General features: G+C 36.0%; 2 protein-coding genes across 2 annotated transcripts; both read right to left on the bottom strand.

Moving 5' to 3' along the window:
• Nucleotides 1-7962: 7962 nt before the first annotated feature.
• LOC101257382 (flavonol synthase/flavanone 3-hydroxylase) lies at nt 7963-9804 on the bottom strand. Its single transcript, XM_004242121.5, has 3 exons — nt 9328-9804; nt 8553-8874; nt 7963-8394 (listed from the first exon to the last, which is right to left on the bottom strand). Exons 1-3 carry the CDS (start codon nt 9675-9677, stop codon nt 8122-8124), a joined length of 945 nt encoding a protein of 314 aa, XP_004242169.1. The 5' UTR covers nt 9678-9804; the 3' UTR covers nt 7963-8121.
• A 328-nt stretch (nt 9805-10132) lies between these two features.
• Nucleotides 10133-15752, bottom strand: LOC101252497 (NAP1-related protein 2). The gene is made up of 10 exons (XM_004241527.4): nt 15061-15752; nt 13886-14008; nt 13750-13800; nt 13501-13572; nt 13287-13400; nt 13137-13198; nt 12324-12405; nt 12127-12183; nt 11981-12025; nt 10133-10338 (listed from the first exon to the last, which is right to left on the bottom strand). Exons 1-10 carry the CDS (start codon nt 15169-15171, stop codon nt 10270-10272), a joined length of 786 nt encoding a protein of 261 aa, XP_004241575.1. The 5' UTR covers nt 15172-15752; the 3' UTR covers nt 10133-10269.
• Nucleotides 15753-17230: the final 1478 nt, after the last annotated feature.

The raw sequence follows: 17230 nt of genomic DNA, 5'->3' as shown, positions 1-17230 counted from the left end.
TGGATCTTCACTATTTAAGGAAAATAATGTTAATGTTCCTAATTGTATTTCTTACTTATTTATTTTTGGTAATGAAATATTTTTAAAAAAAATATGATTTGTCTCTTCTTTATTTAAGGGAAAATATTACTATTTTCCTATTCGTTATTATATACTTGTTTATATTTGGTAATGAAATATTTTAAAATTTTCTGATTTGGCTCTCCTTTAAAATAAGGAAAATGTGATAATTAATTGATTCCTTTAAACATTTTTCCCCTTATTTGTTACCCCTCTTTGTTATATAAAAAGGACCCCCTCCTCTCATTCTCTAAAATATACCCATTCACTTTCAACCAAAAATTCTCTCATCACTCTCCCTTCTCTCATTGCTCTCTTGCTACTTTAAACAATATATTAATATTTCGGCAAATATTCAAGTGCTTTTCTCCGCTATTTTCCTGCTTTGTTCGAGTACAAGGTGAATCATTTTGTTTTGTTTAACAGGTTTCATATTTGAAGTTCAAGTTGAAGATTAACTGAAGAAGGATTTGTTTATTTGTTTGAATGTATATATGTCTATATATTTTATTTTTTCCGCTATTTTATTTATTCGAATGTTGTAACAATTGTAACCCTAAGATCATATAATAAAGTTATTTGGGGGTCGTCTAGGGGAGGGGGATTTATATGCGTACTTGCTCATTATTTTTTTTAGAAATCATGCCTATAGGTTTGTCTTTAACCACCTAGATTTGATATTTGTAGGTGTTATAATCTAATCAATTTTCAATTTGCTTGACGTTTTGTTAACAAGCCTTAAAAAAATAAGAACTAGAGTCCATTAATTTTTAAATGTTAAAATCAAATCCTAATAAATCTAGTAGGTTGTTAGATGTTAAAATATTATAAATTCTCATTTGTCTTATCATGTAGAAACCATGTCTAAGGTTTAATTTGTTCATACCATTTACAAAATTATGCATATATGTGTTACTTTTTACACCTAGAAATCATGTCTATAGGCTTGTAAATAAACTCATAAAAATGAAGATTTTTGCAATATGTTATTTTCTTAAATTTTTATGATGCTAAATCATGTCATGCATTTAACAAATTATTTGGCTTCGTCTTAAAACCTTTGCATTTAATAAATTTACCATCTTAATGTTCTACTAGTTTTAGTACTTATAAAATTTTGCAACATAATTTTCTTAAAAGTCATTATTCAATCTTCCTTTGAAATTTTGGATTGATTGTGACATTATTTTTAAAAAAAATAAAGTACTATCTCCTAACCTATCGTTAGTGGGAAAGTCAAAGGAACTATGAGGTCTAGTTCCAATTTTTAAACCGATGCGTCCCCGGAAGTACCACTTCCCATGAACTTCAAAAAGAATTATGTGCATTTATATGTAATTGTTTATGTGCCTACGTGTGAACTAAATATTTTAAATCATTTGTTAAAAACATAAATTTTTTAGACCGACCTCAAATCAAAATTGTTTCTATGGTGGAGGAGCACGATCAATAATATCGTGGCATCATCCCTATAAAGAAATAAACATTTTTAAAAAAAAATAAAAATTCCTATTCATAAACTTATCAATTTTTAACTTTACTTTTGCACATACTAATTGCTTAATATTTGCCAATTTTGTCTATAACATAGTGTCGTATGTCAAAAATAAATAAAATGAGCTTAATTGTTTATTTATTGTCATCACCTAGCTTTACATATCTAAATAAATAAGAATAATAGTCTTAATTGTTTCGTATTTGTTATCACTTAGTAAGATTAAATAAATTAATAAACGACCTTGATTGCTACTTGTACCCCCACATAGATTGCATGAGATACGGCCGGGACCCACACTTGTGGACCTCGAGGGATGCCTAACACCTTCCCCTCGAGGTAATTTGAACCCTTACCCTAATCTCTGGCCCTTTGACTTTAGTTAGACTTAGTTAGGTTAGATAGGTGCCCTAACGCGCCTTAATTCGTTAGGTGGCGACTCCAAAAAACTCGAAATCCCAAAAGAGTTGTTAGGTCGCGCACAAAACCCGTTTTCCGCGAAAATGGGGCGCGACACCTTTTATACCACTGCCTTGGAGACTGCTTAAGTCCATATAAGGACTTCTTCAACTTGCAGACGTGATTTTCCTTCCCTGGAACTTGGAAACCATCCGGTTGAGTCATGTATATCTCTTCCTCCAACTCTCCATGTAGAAACGCTGTCTTCACATCAAGTTGTTCAAGCTCCAGATTCTGATGTGCAACTATCGCTAGTAACACTCGGATGGAAGTATGTCTGACCACTGGTGAGAAGATCTCATTGTAGTCCACTCCCTCTCTTTGGTTGAAACCTTTGGCAACAACCCTGGCTTTATACTTGACTCCTTCTGCTGGTGATATCCCTTCCTTCTTCTTGAAAACCCATTTGCAAGTAATAATCTTTCTCCCCGAAGGCTGTATGACCAGATCCCATGTCTGATTCTTGTGTAGGGACTCCATCTCATCTCCCATAGCGGCAAACCATTTTTCAGAATCAGAACTTAAAATGGCTTCTTTGTAAGTAGACGGCTCAGATGTATCTACCTCTTCAGCAACCTGCAGTGCATAACCCACCATGTCCTCAAAACCATACCTCGTAGGTGGCCGAACTCCAACCCTCCTTGGCCGATCTTGAGCTATACTCTGATGGATATCTGATGGCATAGATTCTGGAATATCAGTTTCTGTCTGTGGCTCTTGATCCTCCTCTTCAGGTTCCTTTAAATCGCTCTCGTTCTGAATGACTTGAAACTCCACCTGTTTGTCAAGACTCCCAGTTTCTGACGTAGTTGTAGGCTTCACAATGGTTCTAAGCAGAGAACTTTCATCAAAGACAACGTTCCTGCTCATAATAACCCTCTTTTCTGCTGGAGACCAGATTCTGAAACCTTTCACTCCATCTCCGTAGCCCACAAATACTCCCTTTTTAGCTCTTGGTTCTAACTTACCTTCACTGACGTGATAGTAAGCCGTACAACCAAAAGCTTTCAGATTTGAATAATCAGCAGCTTTTCCTGACCACATCTCCATAGGTGTCTTGCACTGTATGCCTGTATGTGGTCCGCGGTTAATCAAGTAGCAAGCTGTACTAACCGCTTCTGCCCAGAATCTTCTATCTAGCCCAGCATTAGAGAGCATGCACCTTGCTCTCTCCAGAAGTGTTTGATTCATCCGCTCAGCTACACCATTCTGCTGTGGTGTATTTCTGACTGTACGATGTCGAGCAATCCCTTCATCCTTACAGAATTGATCAAATTCAGACCAACAGAATTCCAGCCCATTATCAGTTCGCAACCTCTTGATCTTCTTCCCTGTTTGATTTTCCATCAAAATTTTCCACTCCTTGAACTTCTGGAAGGCTTCACTTTTATGCTTCATCATGTACACCCAAGTCATCCTTGAGTAGTCATCAATAATGGACACAAAAAATCTGCAGCCTCCCAAAGACTCAACACGGCATGGACCCCAGCAATCAGAATGGATATAATCAAGTGTGCCTTTTGTTCTATGAATGGCCTTTGGAAACTTGTTGCGATGTAGTTTTCCAAAAACACAATGTTCACAAAACTCTAGGCTCTTAACCTTATGACCAGCAAGTAAATCCTCCTTTGACAGAATTTGCATCCCTCTTTCACCCATATGACCAAGTCTCATGTGCCATAACTTAGTCATATCCTTCTGGTGAAATTCTGACGATGCAACATGGGCTGAACCCGTAACCGTGGAACCTTGTAGAAAATACAAAGTACCACGCATGACACCTTTCAGAATCAAATTTGAACCCTTCCAGACCCGCAAGACTCCATCTTTTCCCGACCAGCTGAATCCCTTGCTGTCCAAAAGACTGAGAGATATCAGATTTTTCGTCATCAATGGAACGTGCCTGACCTCGTTCAATGTGCAGAAGCTACCGTCATGTGTCCTTATCTTGATCGAGCCTGTCCCAACCACCTTGCAGACAGAACTGTTGGCCATCGAGATGCTGCCTCCGTCTACCTGCTCATAAGTCGTGAACCACTCTCTCCTAGGACAGATGTGATAGGATGCCCCAGAATCGAGAACCCACACATCTGAATGATGAGTGTGCTCATCCGCAACTAGGGCAATATCTTCTTCAGAATTGGTGTCTTCTTCAGCAACAGCAGCAGACACTGATTGTTTTTCCGATTGCTTCTTCTTCTTCGGACAATCAAATTTCCAATGTCCCTTCTCCTTGCAGTAATTACAAACATCATCCGGCTTTGCACCCTTCGACATCGGCTTATTTTTCTTTCCGCCGTTTTTCCTTCCCTTTCCGCTACTGGTGAACAGACCGGAAGGCTGTATGTCCGTACTTGTGCCGTTAGCCTTATGCCGTAATTCCCTGCTATGAAGGGCCGATCTGACTTCTTCCAGTGACACAGTATCTTTCCCAACAATGAACGATTGAACAAAATTCTCAAACGACATTGGGAGAGATACTAACAGAATCAGGGCAGCATCTTCATCCTCGATCTTCACATCGATATTACGCAATTCTAATAACAAAGTATTCAATTGCTCTAAGTGTTCCCTGAGTTGTGTACCTTCAGCCATTCGTAAACCGAATAGACGTTGTTTCAGAAGCAGCTTGTTGGTTAGAGATTTTGTCATGTACAAACTCTCCAGCTTCAACCACAGACCAGCAGCAGTCTCTTCATCCGAGACCTCCGTGATGACGTCATCCGCGAGACACAGCATGATCGTCGAGTGCGCCTTTTCCTCCAGAATCGCCATCTCAGGAGTAACGACGGCGTTCTTGTCTTTCGACAACGGCGCCCAGAAGCCTTGTTGTTTCAACAAGGCCCGCATCTTGATCTGCCATAAACTGAAACTGTTCCTCCCTGTGAATTTGTCGATTTTCACGTTCAAAGCAGACATCTCGAATTCTCCAAGAACACCGATTAACCGAGAGGCTCTGATACCAATTTGTTGTGCGGAATTTGATATAATACGAGAAAATATAAACGCGAAAAACAAGACAACAGATTTACGTGGTTCACCAATAAATTGGCTACGTCCACGGGAAGAGGGGGAGCAGTTTTATTATGGAGAAGCAAAAACAGAATTACTGAATAGGGTTTGTCATAGCGTCTATATATAGTGCTAAGCTACGCCCTAAAAGGCTTGGGCCCAACATACAGAATCAACAGAAAATTAAGGGCCCAATACAACAACATTGTATACCGTCGGGCCGGGGGCGTCTCCGCCCCCCCGGACCCCCAGGCCAGGGGGCGCGTTGCCCCCCTGGACCCCCCGACTCGCTGACCGGGCAGCGAGACCCCCGTCCTTTCTGTTTGTAGCGGGTCCGATTCAAGGCATTCAACAACATACTTATTCGATCTTTAATTTTACATGCTTTTTAAGAAAATACTTTATTAAGGGTGTATTTAGCTATTTTATTTATTTATATTTTAAGATATAATCTCTCTTTATTAAGAGATCGTTTGGTTGGAATAAGTTATCCCAAAATAAATTTTTCTGGGTTAGCTTATCCATCATTATGATATAAATGGTGGGATAAATTATCTCAAACATGACAACCGAACAAGATAAATTTTTTTATGTCCCATCACTATTACTTTTAATCCCTTATACCAACGAACCCTAAGTATTTATCTATATGTGATAAAAATAAAATGAGATGTTTGTAGTCCTACTAAAGGTAAAATTTGAAAAATTATTTCGATATTTTAAAGTTTTGCGTATGATGAGTATTTTGAGACATAAAGGGGTAGACAAGTTAAATGTAAAACTCTACCGTGACAATCAAATAGTTGAAATTATGATTATTGGGGGAAGCAAGAGCTATGGACCTAGTTAAACACCTAGGTCCAACAATTAAGGTGGTGTTTTAATTAGATGAATTTGAGGGGTTTAAGGTTAGAAATTCAAGATTGTGCGTTACGTTGGTTGAATGATTAAAGAGAAAATGATGATTACACATGGCTGCTCATAATAACAAAAGCACATATAAACTTTTTCAATCACAAGATGAAGACAACGCCACGTCACACCTAATAATTAGAAAATTAATTTTAGTATTAATATAAATGACAAAGTCAAGGATTAATTAAAGGAAAGCAATTTTTCCAATTAAAGTGCTCTAATAAAATGATGCATGCAGCTCACATGAGTGTGCATAGAAAACGATATAACCAAAAATAATAATACTCATTATTTTGTTATGCCACTCTTGATGAGCATTAACATTTTTGCCTTTTTTTGTAAAATGGGGCCTACCAGAAATAATTGATTGTGAAATTGAGCATAGAGAACTCTGGTAGGTAAAAAATAAAGGTTATATAATTAAAGGTTAGAAATATTTTTCAAACTTTTTAGTTTGTGTTATGAAACTTATCTCATTCTTTGTAACCTCTTTGGCTTACAAGATAAAGTAAAATCGGTTTAAATATCTTTATTATTTGTCAATGAAAATCTACTAATAAATCTCCCTTTTATATTCTGCTGGATGTTAATTGATTTAGTGAAATGAGAATGTGAAAAACTTTCATCGATTTTATTAGTTAGACTATAAGATTTGGTGCCTCATTACTTTAAAAAAAGACGATTTATTTAATAGCATAATTTTCTTTTTAAATAAGTTGGTATTTCATTTTTGTCTTTAGAAATAAAACTTATACCAAAAACGACATAACTTCTTTTAGGTCGTGGGATATTAAGTTAGGAAATATTATGATACGAAAATATAAACTTAAGACTAACCCAATATCCGACAAGCAAGCGCGGCCCGAGCCGATTGCAGTTTGCATGTTGGACTGCTTTCTGGGCCCAATTCGTAAGAAGAGAGTTGTGGTCAGCACTCAGCCCTTTTTTCTATGGATACTTATGCGATTAAATAAATTTATAATACTTAATTATTTATCATAATTATAATTTGCTATAATTATTAGTCATGACTAACATTATATATTAATTATGTGGACTAATTTTGAATTTGTATAATTAGTCACATTTGTATATGTATAATTCGCTATAATTATACATATACAGTTATCTAATTAATATACATATACAAGTCACATCTCTCTCACTCTTTGACCTCTCTCGCTCGTCTCTATCCTCTCTCTCCCAATTTTGCCTTTTTTTTTATACAAATGCATATGTATAATACAATTATCTAACCAATATACATATACAGTTCACCTCTCTCCCACTCTCTACCCGCTCTCGCTCGCCTCACTCCTCCCTCTCCCAATCTCGCTCGCCTCTCTCCTCCCTCTCCAATCTCGCTTGCATATTACAAATACATTTGTATCATATATAATTATCTAACCAATATACATATACAATTCACCTCTCTCTTACTTTTTGCCCTCTCTCTCCGAGTCTCGCTCGCCTCTCTCCTCCCTATAACATATAACTATGAATTATAATTATCAAACTATAGCTATAGAGAGTAATTAAGCTATTTTTTAATGACTACGTGAAAGTTTCCAATTTCTAATAAGAGTCCCCAAGGCCTACTCACTTGCACCTTTCAAATTTTGACATTGCCCATTTCTGTTTAACACATTTTCTTTTAGGACAGGTAATAAAAAGAACACTTTGGATCCTTTTGTTCCTCAAAGCTCATCCTTTTCTATGTAATGGACAGGTAGGGATCTAATCCCCTCCCTTAAAATAGGCTTTAAATAACTTTTACCTGACTTGAGTATGTATCATATTCTATACATTTCTTCTCTTTTTTTTGTTGTAAAATGAAATTCATAAGCTACACTACTAAAATCTATGGAGAGCAAAAACTCCATTTCCTTGATTTATATTATCCCACACAAGCAAATATTCTTTACATGTGATGGACATATAGTATCAATAAGCATATTCTGTTTTTCCCTTTTCAAGACTAGTAAAATAAGCATGTTAGCTTTAATATAACTTTACTCATGTTTCCATCAAGGGGTTTACTATTAAAAAATCTCAATATTCTTGATTCAATGTGCCTTTTCATTAAATCAGAAGAGATAAGTCTATCGTGATAATCGCGAGATCATGAGTTAATGTCTTACAAGTGACAAGACGATTACCTTCTTATTTTTGTCTAAACATTACTCTTCAGGGATTGCATAATGCGATATGGTAATCTCATCTTCGATCCTGGCAATGTGCTTAGACTTGCTTTCTCTTCTTTTCTGTAGATACTCTTTATACAAGAATGGCCTGTATTTTGGTGGTTCTGCAATCTCTTTTGTGAACTGAGGCAGTGGTTGAATCCACTTATCCCCTGATAAATTGTGGAAGAACGCGAATGAATTCCTTGATCTTCCATTTGGCCTCACCACTCTATGGCGTGGACTCTTGAATTTGTCATTCGTAAGGACCTGTTCACGTTGTAACAATCAGAATTCATTCCATTACAAAAATAAACCTGGATCCGCCTCTATAGCTAACTATTGATTTTTATTGTTCTATGAATGAGCTAGCTGCCACTCAATTGTTTTATGAGGACTAACTTTTTCACACAAATACATTTATTTACCTGAAGAGCATCACCAATGTTGACAACTAGGGCACCTGGTTGTGGAGCTATTAGGATCCATTCGCCGTCCTTTTGAACCTCCAGCCCTGCAACTTCATTTTGTAAAACAATTGTGAAGCAACTGAGATCTTTATGTGGATTTGCCCCTATCCTTTCTTTTTCTGTTGCCGGCAAGTAAAACATAGCAATGAGGAAATCCCAGCTTCTGTCGTTGTTGAATTCTTTAAGAACACGGGGAGGAAGCCCTAGACATTCACTTAGGATTCTTTCGATAACCATACTTATCTTCATGAATTGGGAGAATAACTCTTCCATCACCTCTCTGAAATGTTGAAGAAACTCATCATATAAATAGATGATATTGTAACACTTGCAAAACTAGCATAAGATATGAAACACCAAAGTTTATTCCCCTGCATGACAATTGAAGGACTAAATGCATCATGCTGATATGTGTTTATTAACATCAAATGGGAAAAGAAGCATTAGATATGTAAGATAAACGATAACAACAACATATCCAGTATAATCTCACAAGTAGGGTCTAGAGAGGGTGGGGGTACACAGACCTTACCTCTACCTAAGGTGAAATTGTATAGCTAAACAATCTGATTAAATATGCTTAAATGATAAAAAGAATCCAATTTGTTTTCAAAACTTTTTCTTTATGTACATATACATAATTCGAGTTGAAAGCAATAGATTCAATTGAGCCCTGTATCATTCTAGATTCACCTAGGAAGTATAAACGAAACGCTAAAGATTATGCTCATACCGAAACTCAGGAGGATTGTCTGGGAAGATATTGTAGTCAGAACCAGGTGGAAGCATAATAAGGAATTCACTAAACTCATAAGAAGGATTAGGCTTCTTGTTATAGCCTGCAGGAACAGGTACATTAGGCAGTGGAGAACATTTGAGTTTGGCTTCATTTGGAGACTCAAAGAAAGACTTTGACACCTTTACAGCTTGACTAGTGAGATCAAGGGGTACACCATGATTCAGAATTTGGAAAAAACCATACTCACAACAGGCTTTACTAATTGTATCCACAATTTTTCTCTTTTCATCTTCATATCCTTCTCTCAAAAATGGACTCAAATCTACAGTCGGTATTTTTGCCATTTGTTTTAGTGTCAACTTGGTTTGGTTGCTCGATGATATTAATCATGGACGGAAAAAGCACACAAAAGGTGGAATAAAATAATCTCAGGATTAACTAATACACCAGATCAAACGATAAAGTTAATCTGAAATTTTGTTTTAACATTATTATACTTATCCCATGTACCAATCAACAAACGAGAAACAATAATATTTTAGTCACTACAAACTGTGTTGGCATCATCATTTTCACAATAAAGTATTGTGTTTCCACCTACCATGAATTTGGAATCAAGTGAATATTTGAAGGAAATATATGACGTTGTTAGTGCCGGCCAAATATGTGAGCTGACAATTTACCAGTATGTCAACGAGATGAGTACCCCTGTCTTTTCCTTTTTGCATAGAAAGAATCATGTACTTGAAAATAAAAAAGATTTAAAGTAAAGGTTAAAGAATGAATAAGAAAAAGTTCATTTTGTAGTAAAAAAGCAGTCACCACTATATATAATTCGATTTTATCTGCAATATTAAGCTTCTTTACAGATACCAACTATGATAATTGAAACATTGAAGAAGAGAAATCAAATCAAATATGAGGTCCATTAACAGTTCATTTGTCATCTTCATCTTCGTCGTCTTCCTCTTCCTCCTCATCACCTTCATCTTCAGAGTCCTCCCCCTGCATATAGGAATTCAAATCAAATCAACCAAAGACAGAACAGAACATCTTTCATTTTGCATCATATACACAATTTATTTTGACATTATCATTTAAAAAATCAAGAACTGTACTATCATCTTCCAAAAATAATGATGAGCATGCAGTAAAAGACCCAATTAACAAGTTCTATACCATAAAATATCTCTGCATTGTATCCAGAATACAAGTCAAATGCCAAATATTTAAGTTGAGGAAAGGTAAGAAGAGATAGGGGCACTTGCACGTAATTGCATTTCTTCCTCCTCATATTGTTTGGTAGAATTGGAAATCGAAGTTTAAAACCAAAGCAGGCTTTCCTCTTTCCTGCGGTGAAGATCCCAACTCTTGATGGAGTCATACATGTCCCACTTTTACCTCCATTTGGCTAGGAAAGTGAAACAGCAGTAAGACCCACTCCTTCCTCTTATCCTAAACAAAAAAGTGTCGTTCCACCAAAAAGACTTCTCTCCCTAGGCCCAAGGGATGAAAGTAAGAAAATAAGCACAATTTCTTTGTTAGAATATATACTTTATTGTTTTCAAAAACAAAGATAACTTTGATTTTCTGAAAGGCAGAGTACCCAACCAATACCATCCTGGAAGATAAAACCAAAAGCTATGGTTTCATCCTCTTCCTTATATTATGCATTTGTTTAATACTAAGTTAACGTGTTCTCATAGAATAGCACCAACAAGGTACTGACACAAATGTATTTAGAAGTATAGAAGAATCCCCTATGCCCCCTTTATGATGCTTTTGAAGATGGCATCTTTTTGAGGCTTCAATCTAGGACTTCCTTCACCATACCTTCCCCTTTTCTCCCTCACATGTCTCAACTCCGCCTTCTATTACACCCAACTTGATATCCACCCAACTTCTCATCAAAATGCAAGGTAGACGAAGTTTTGGTTTAACCCACAATACAGCAGCAAAAAGTTTCCATGAAAACTAAGATGGAAATGTAGGATAAACACCTAAAAACTGAAGCAACACAAACACAAAGAACTATATTTCTTGCAGAAAGTTATGAAGGAGGTTCTATGTTCTATAGGATATTACAGCGTTGCAGCTATATGATTTTAGTAAAATCATATCAGTCACTTGGAAGGACCTTTGAAACTGTTAACTTCCAAATGCTGACAGTATGTGCTTCTTTTAGACATACGTAAACGAAGGAAAGTTCTTGAAGAAACTACCTACAAACTTGAGTAGACTCTTTCTACTTGATGTGATAGGGGGGGGGGGGGGTAGGAACAAAATTATCCCTAGTATTTAAGAAAACCATTGTACTACATAGCTACTATGTAATTCTGAAGTCAACAAAAGCAACTCAACTCACAATGACAACAAATCGACTTAAACGCCAGTAAAATCAACAAAGGCCACAACCAAGCAGGGTCAAACACTTAAATTCTACAACTAAAGTTACTAAGGCCGCACTTAGAATTTAGAAACTTTTTCCAAAAGTGCCCTTTCACCCTCATGCCACGTGGGCCTAGGAAAGAAATAAATGTAAAACCCAAAAGGAGGACATATTAGAACCACAGATGACTAAGTATGACTTAGTTTAGCAAATGATGTGCACAAGTTATGACAACTATTAGCAAGAATGTTGCTTTACCTCATCACCACCTTCATCACCCTCAAAATCTTCTTCATCAGGTTCCTGTGGTTTAGTAAATCTCAGATAATGTTATCTAGTTAAAAGTGCACGACTAAGTCTTGATTAACAGATCAAGGAAACAAGAGATGCAGTATGGAACTAACATTGGTAAAATAAGTTAAAGGGTTTGGCCACAAGTCATCCTTGATTATTTCAGCAACCTGGAAACCAGAAAACCAAGGTATAAGTTTGAAAATAAAAGCAGCTTTATGCACCAAAACACCTAAATAAGCTCCCCTTCTCCCATCCAAAAAGAAGGGAGATAAAAATCTTAATTAATTGCCGAAGAATTAGATTTTACCTCATCCTGAATCTCCAGAACCTCATTTTCATCATCATCGCTATCATCTTTTTTATTGACTTCACTGAACCAGGTGAAGAAGCTGTAAAAACAAGTGGAAAGCAACTGAGATAGGATGACCATAAACATGAAACTTAGAAGTACAGCTTAAATTAAGAGTGCAGAGGACAAAGCATCGAGCATGTATCAGTCTCTGTACCAACTTAGTACCAAGTATTTGTGACTTTATGAGGATAGTCACAGAATGTTGTAGACCAAAAACTTAGTGAGTGCACACAGTTGTAAAATAGTTTCAACAAGGCTGCATTAACTGCCATATTTTGCACTATTACTATTTGGGAACTCAAATAGGTTTTCTCAAGAAAGAATTTTTCCAAAACATTTATATTATAAAAAGTTATTATGCTCTTACGTAATTCTGTCATTTCTTTTTGTCAGAAATCATGAGTGATTTGAATCATTAACTTTGATCCTGCCATTTCTTTTTGTGACGGATGGACCAATATATTCCGCACTCGACTCTTAGTAAAGTAAACACATTGCAGCAGTCAATTAGGGGTTGGTATGTTATTTCAAAGATCAAACTAAAATGAGCCAGTTATAGGTGAGATTTAGTAAGTAAATGTGCTGTACCAGAATCTGAGTTCCTAAGGTAGAGATCATAACCAGGCTTAATGTGTGAGCAAACCTACTCTCTTGTACAAACCAAGGTTCCAACAATATATCAGTTGCAAGTTGACAGGCTTGTTATAAACAATTAATAGCCTTGCAAAAAATTAGAAGTCCTAAGAAATGCTAGATCTGTAAGCTGACCTCTCTTCAGCATGGGATCGCTTGTTTCCTTTCTTCTCCTGAGCAACGCCATTAGGAATGCCCTTCAAAAGCCAAATAACATATATAGTGAGAGGAAACGGATAAGATAAAGATGTGTAACATTTGTCAAGTCGGAAATTGTCGACTCACTTTGCCTTCTTTCCATTTTATTGGTGTAGCTGTGATTTTTGTAGGTCCATCTTCAAGGAAGGTATAGGTCTTTGAGAGCTTTGAATTTTCAAAGAAAGGATTGGGCTTAAAGTTCTGTGAGGAAGACGAGGAGTCATTAGCATTCTACACCCCAGCAAACACAAGAGTCTAATGTACTAAATTAATTTCATCATCAAGAGAGTAATGAACTCACAAACGTGATTGAGTAACCAAATTTCACATCTTTCGAGTCTTCCACTTCAATAGAACTTAAGAATTTGAAAATCTAGCAAGAAAGAAGGCAGTAAGATTATGAGTTTCAGATCAGAACGAAAGCAGTCATTCAAACTGCACTTAGACAGGGTATAGATGAGAGACTCTTTGCTAATTGAGCAGGTGGTTTGCTTAGAGAAACAGTAATGGTTTGCTTCAGAAGTTTATATGCAACAAATTAGAATCAAACCTTTTGGTCCTCTTCAGTTAGAAGGTCACCAAGAACAGGATGACTCAAAAACTGCAAGCAAATGAGATATAGTGTAAAATAATCTTCAGAATTCCAGAATATAGAGAGAACAAAGGATCAGGATGGGGCCACTAACAGCAGTCAACCAGAAGTCAGAAATAGAGTTAATGATATCATTCCGCTTATCATAAACAGGCTTGCGGATCTTGTTGTACTTCTGTTCTATTTCCAACACTTCCTCACTTGCTTTCTCATTGATCTGCCAGCAAAATTGATATATCGGTTAACATGTAAAACCAAGGGCATCCCATCTTATCTTACAGTTAAACAGCAGAAGAAAAACTTCTAGCAAATTGATCCAAGCTAGTTATTGTGAACCAGTAAAAGTTGATAGTATGCCAAATGATTAAGCTTTCAGTGTACAGATGAAAATTTTCGAACACTACAACACTGCCAGTGATACCCAGTTTATGTCCACACTTAAAACAAGGAACCATATTCTCATTGTCAAATACATGGAGAAACCAGACAAGTTTTGGAGCAATGTTAGAATACATATAAGGATGTCTATGCATTAAAAGCTTAATCTTAACAATGGAAAATGGGAAAATTAAGGAGTGCCAAATTAAATTGAAGACATAGAGTATCATCCGAACAACTATGTCCCAAAAATAACACCAAATTGGAAGTTATTCTATTTTCATCATAGAATGATTAGTCGATCATAGAGTCAGCTACACCGACCTTCAATATCCATCAGCAATATTCTGGCACATTTTATAAACAACATATTTCAAGAACTCCAAACCCAGCCACCCAAAGAAGAAAAGAAAGAGACTTTCCACTCGAACAACCTGCTCTGCATTGAGATTAACTGTTCAACGCACTACCTAGCGATAACAGGGATGGATGCAGGGGTAGGTGGGGCTTCCGCAAACCCAGTGACCTTTGACCAGACACTAAAAAATATTTGTTGGGAACCAATAACAAAGCAAGTGCTTGGTTCACTGGCAGAAATTGACGCTGCTAAATCTAAACCGACCCCTAATTTGCTCGAATCCGATTAGATACCTTATAGTATTAATTTATTGAGATCGCTGGGAAACCCCCATAAATTCAAATCCTGGATCCGCCTCCAAGCAATAATTAACTAATACCTAATTCTTTACCATAAAAATTGAATCTTTACTTGAAGATATTTCCAGTTTTAGACAAAATCCTTGTAGATGAAAAATTACCCAAATATTGGAATAACAAGAACTCAAATATTTCCATGATTTATTGTTTGACCGCAAGGAAGATAGAATTTACCTTGTCAAGGTCGTCTTGTATTTCTTGCAATTTTTCAATGGAAAAAATGAGCTTTTCATCAATGTAGCTTTCCTCTTCCACTTTCTGCTTCTTCCCTTTGTCAACCACCATTATTTTTTGCCTTTTTCCCACCTGAGTTACAGAGCTGCTTAACTGATTTTCTTGATTTCGCTTAAACCCTAAACGGCAATAACCTGTCTCTTTGAGACACAATATATGAAAGGGTTTTAGGGTTTTTCACACCCAATAAATAAACGACACATAAGCATTTGTGTTTTTTATCATAAGCTTGGACTTTGACACGTATAATGTGTGGCAATATATAAGTGGAATTATTACTACTAAAAAGTTAAAAATTACTTTACTGATGACTTTGACTATAATAACTTTTTTTTACAGAAAAAAAATGCTTAAATATAATGTTAGTTTGATAAAAATAAATTTCAAAATTTAAAATTCCTAGCTTCTTTGTGTGTTTGTTAATTTTTTTCATAAACTAATAATAAGAAAAAGGTTAAGGGTGGCTTATCAGCTCTAAAAGTGAACCACTTTTGCAGCATAGTAGTTTTAAACCACAAAATTGTGGTATATATAAACCTTTTCCTTTGATTAAAATAGAAAAAACCAAAAATCATTTCACTTGGCAGAATTTGGCCCAACAATCTTTTCTCTTTGGGCTTATATTGCTTGTTACTGGAATGAATGGACTGGCTAAGGAATTTAAAGGCCCAAAGGCTAAGGTCCCTTTCGATGATGTTCTAAGAGGATAAAATTAAAATAAAATCTTATCGTATCTTTTTTTGACAAGGATGCTTACAATTAATTATTGACGGAGATAAACTATAGTATAGTAGCATTTAATTTTTTTCTAAAGATAGTTCAATATTCAACATCTCATAATTTTAACCATTTATATATCATCACACCACATATCACTAGTTTCTTGGTTTAATTTTGTATACATGCACTCTCTTATATCAAAGTTACTTATTTACTTAGACTACCATTGTAGCCTGTAGGTAATTTTAACCTGATAATGTTTTTTTAAAAAAAAAATAAAAAAATTGTGCTACATTTTAGTTAAAATCTGTATCGATTTTAATTAATTAAAATAAAAAGTGAAATAATGAAGGACAAAGAAATACATTTAAAGCATACGTTGTCGAAATCGACTCATATTGTCAGTCATCGTCAAACCTTAACTACGACATTGATATCCAACTTCTAGTGGTCCTTTTTGTGCAAAACATTCCAATAGTAGGCCTACAAATTCATTAATGCTACAATAGGGCCGTTATATGGCCCAAAATGTGATGGCCTCTTTAAACCGCTCAATATTTTAAGAGGTTGACATAAGATAATTTCATATTAGGCTAATTTTAGCTCACCTTAACATCATTCATATTGGAAGTGATCTTCAATTTAGCTCAATTATGGTATATTTTTAAGATTTACTTTAATTTGGATTTATTGTTGAGATTTACTTTGATTCTTTTAATGGGTTAGGATTTGGGTCCCAGTACTTTGGTCACAAGTCGGGGTCAAATCAAGGTCGAGGTTTGGTTCTCGATTTTTGGGTCAAAGTTCGAGTTGGGGTCGGGTCTTGAGTTCTGAGTCAAAGTGGAGTCTTGGATACCGAGTTAGGATAAGATCTCTGATTGGGGTTGGGTTTAGGATCAAGGTTGAGTCTTGAGTCCTGAGTCAGGGTTTGGTCTCAAGCACTGAGTCAAAATCGAGTCTAGAGTCTCAGATCAAGGTTGTGTCTTGAGTTAGGCTCATGTCTCGAACTTTGGGTCAAAGCCAAGGTTTGAGTCTAGGCCAGGGTCGGATTTTGAATCTCGGGTCATGGTATGGACATAAGACTAGTGTCTCGAGTGTTGGGTCAAGGTTGATGTCGAGGGTTGAGGCTCGTGTCTTGGGTTTCGAGTAAGGATCAGATCAAGGTTAGGTCTTAGGTCTTGGATCAAGCAGGGGTCGGGATTGTGAGTCAGACCTAAAGGGTGGATCTGAGTAAGAGGTGGGGTAAGAAATATGGACCGTTTGAAAAATTAAAATTAGGTCAAATTGGATGGGTCATGACTCAATCCATTTTAAGCCCATCTATTTAAACTCAAGTAATTTTTGGATTGATTTTAGGTCAAACTTATTTATTAACTCTTTAACTTGTTCA

This window comes from Solanum lycopersicum, chromosome 6 (genome assembly GCF_036512215.1).
Source record: "Solanum lycopersicum chromosome 6, SLM_r2.1".
Lineage (NCBI taxonomy): Eukaryota > Viridiplantae > Streptophyta > Magnoliopsida > Solanales > Solanaceae > Solanum > Solanum lycopersicum.
The sequence above is the reverse complement of the archived record's forward strand: the minus strand, read 5'-3'. Positions and strand labels throughout refer to the sequence as shown.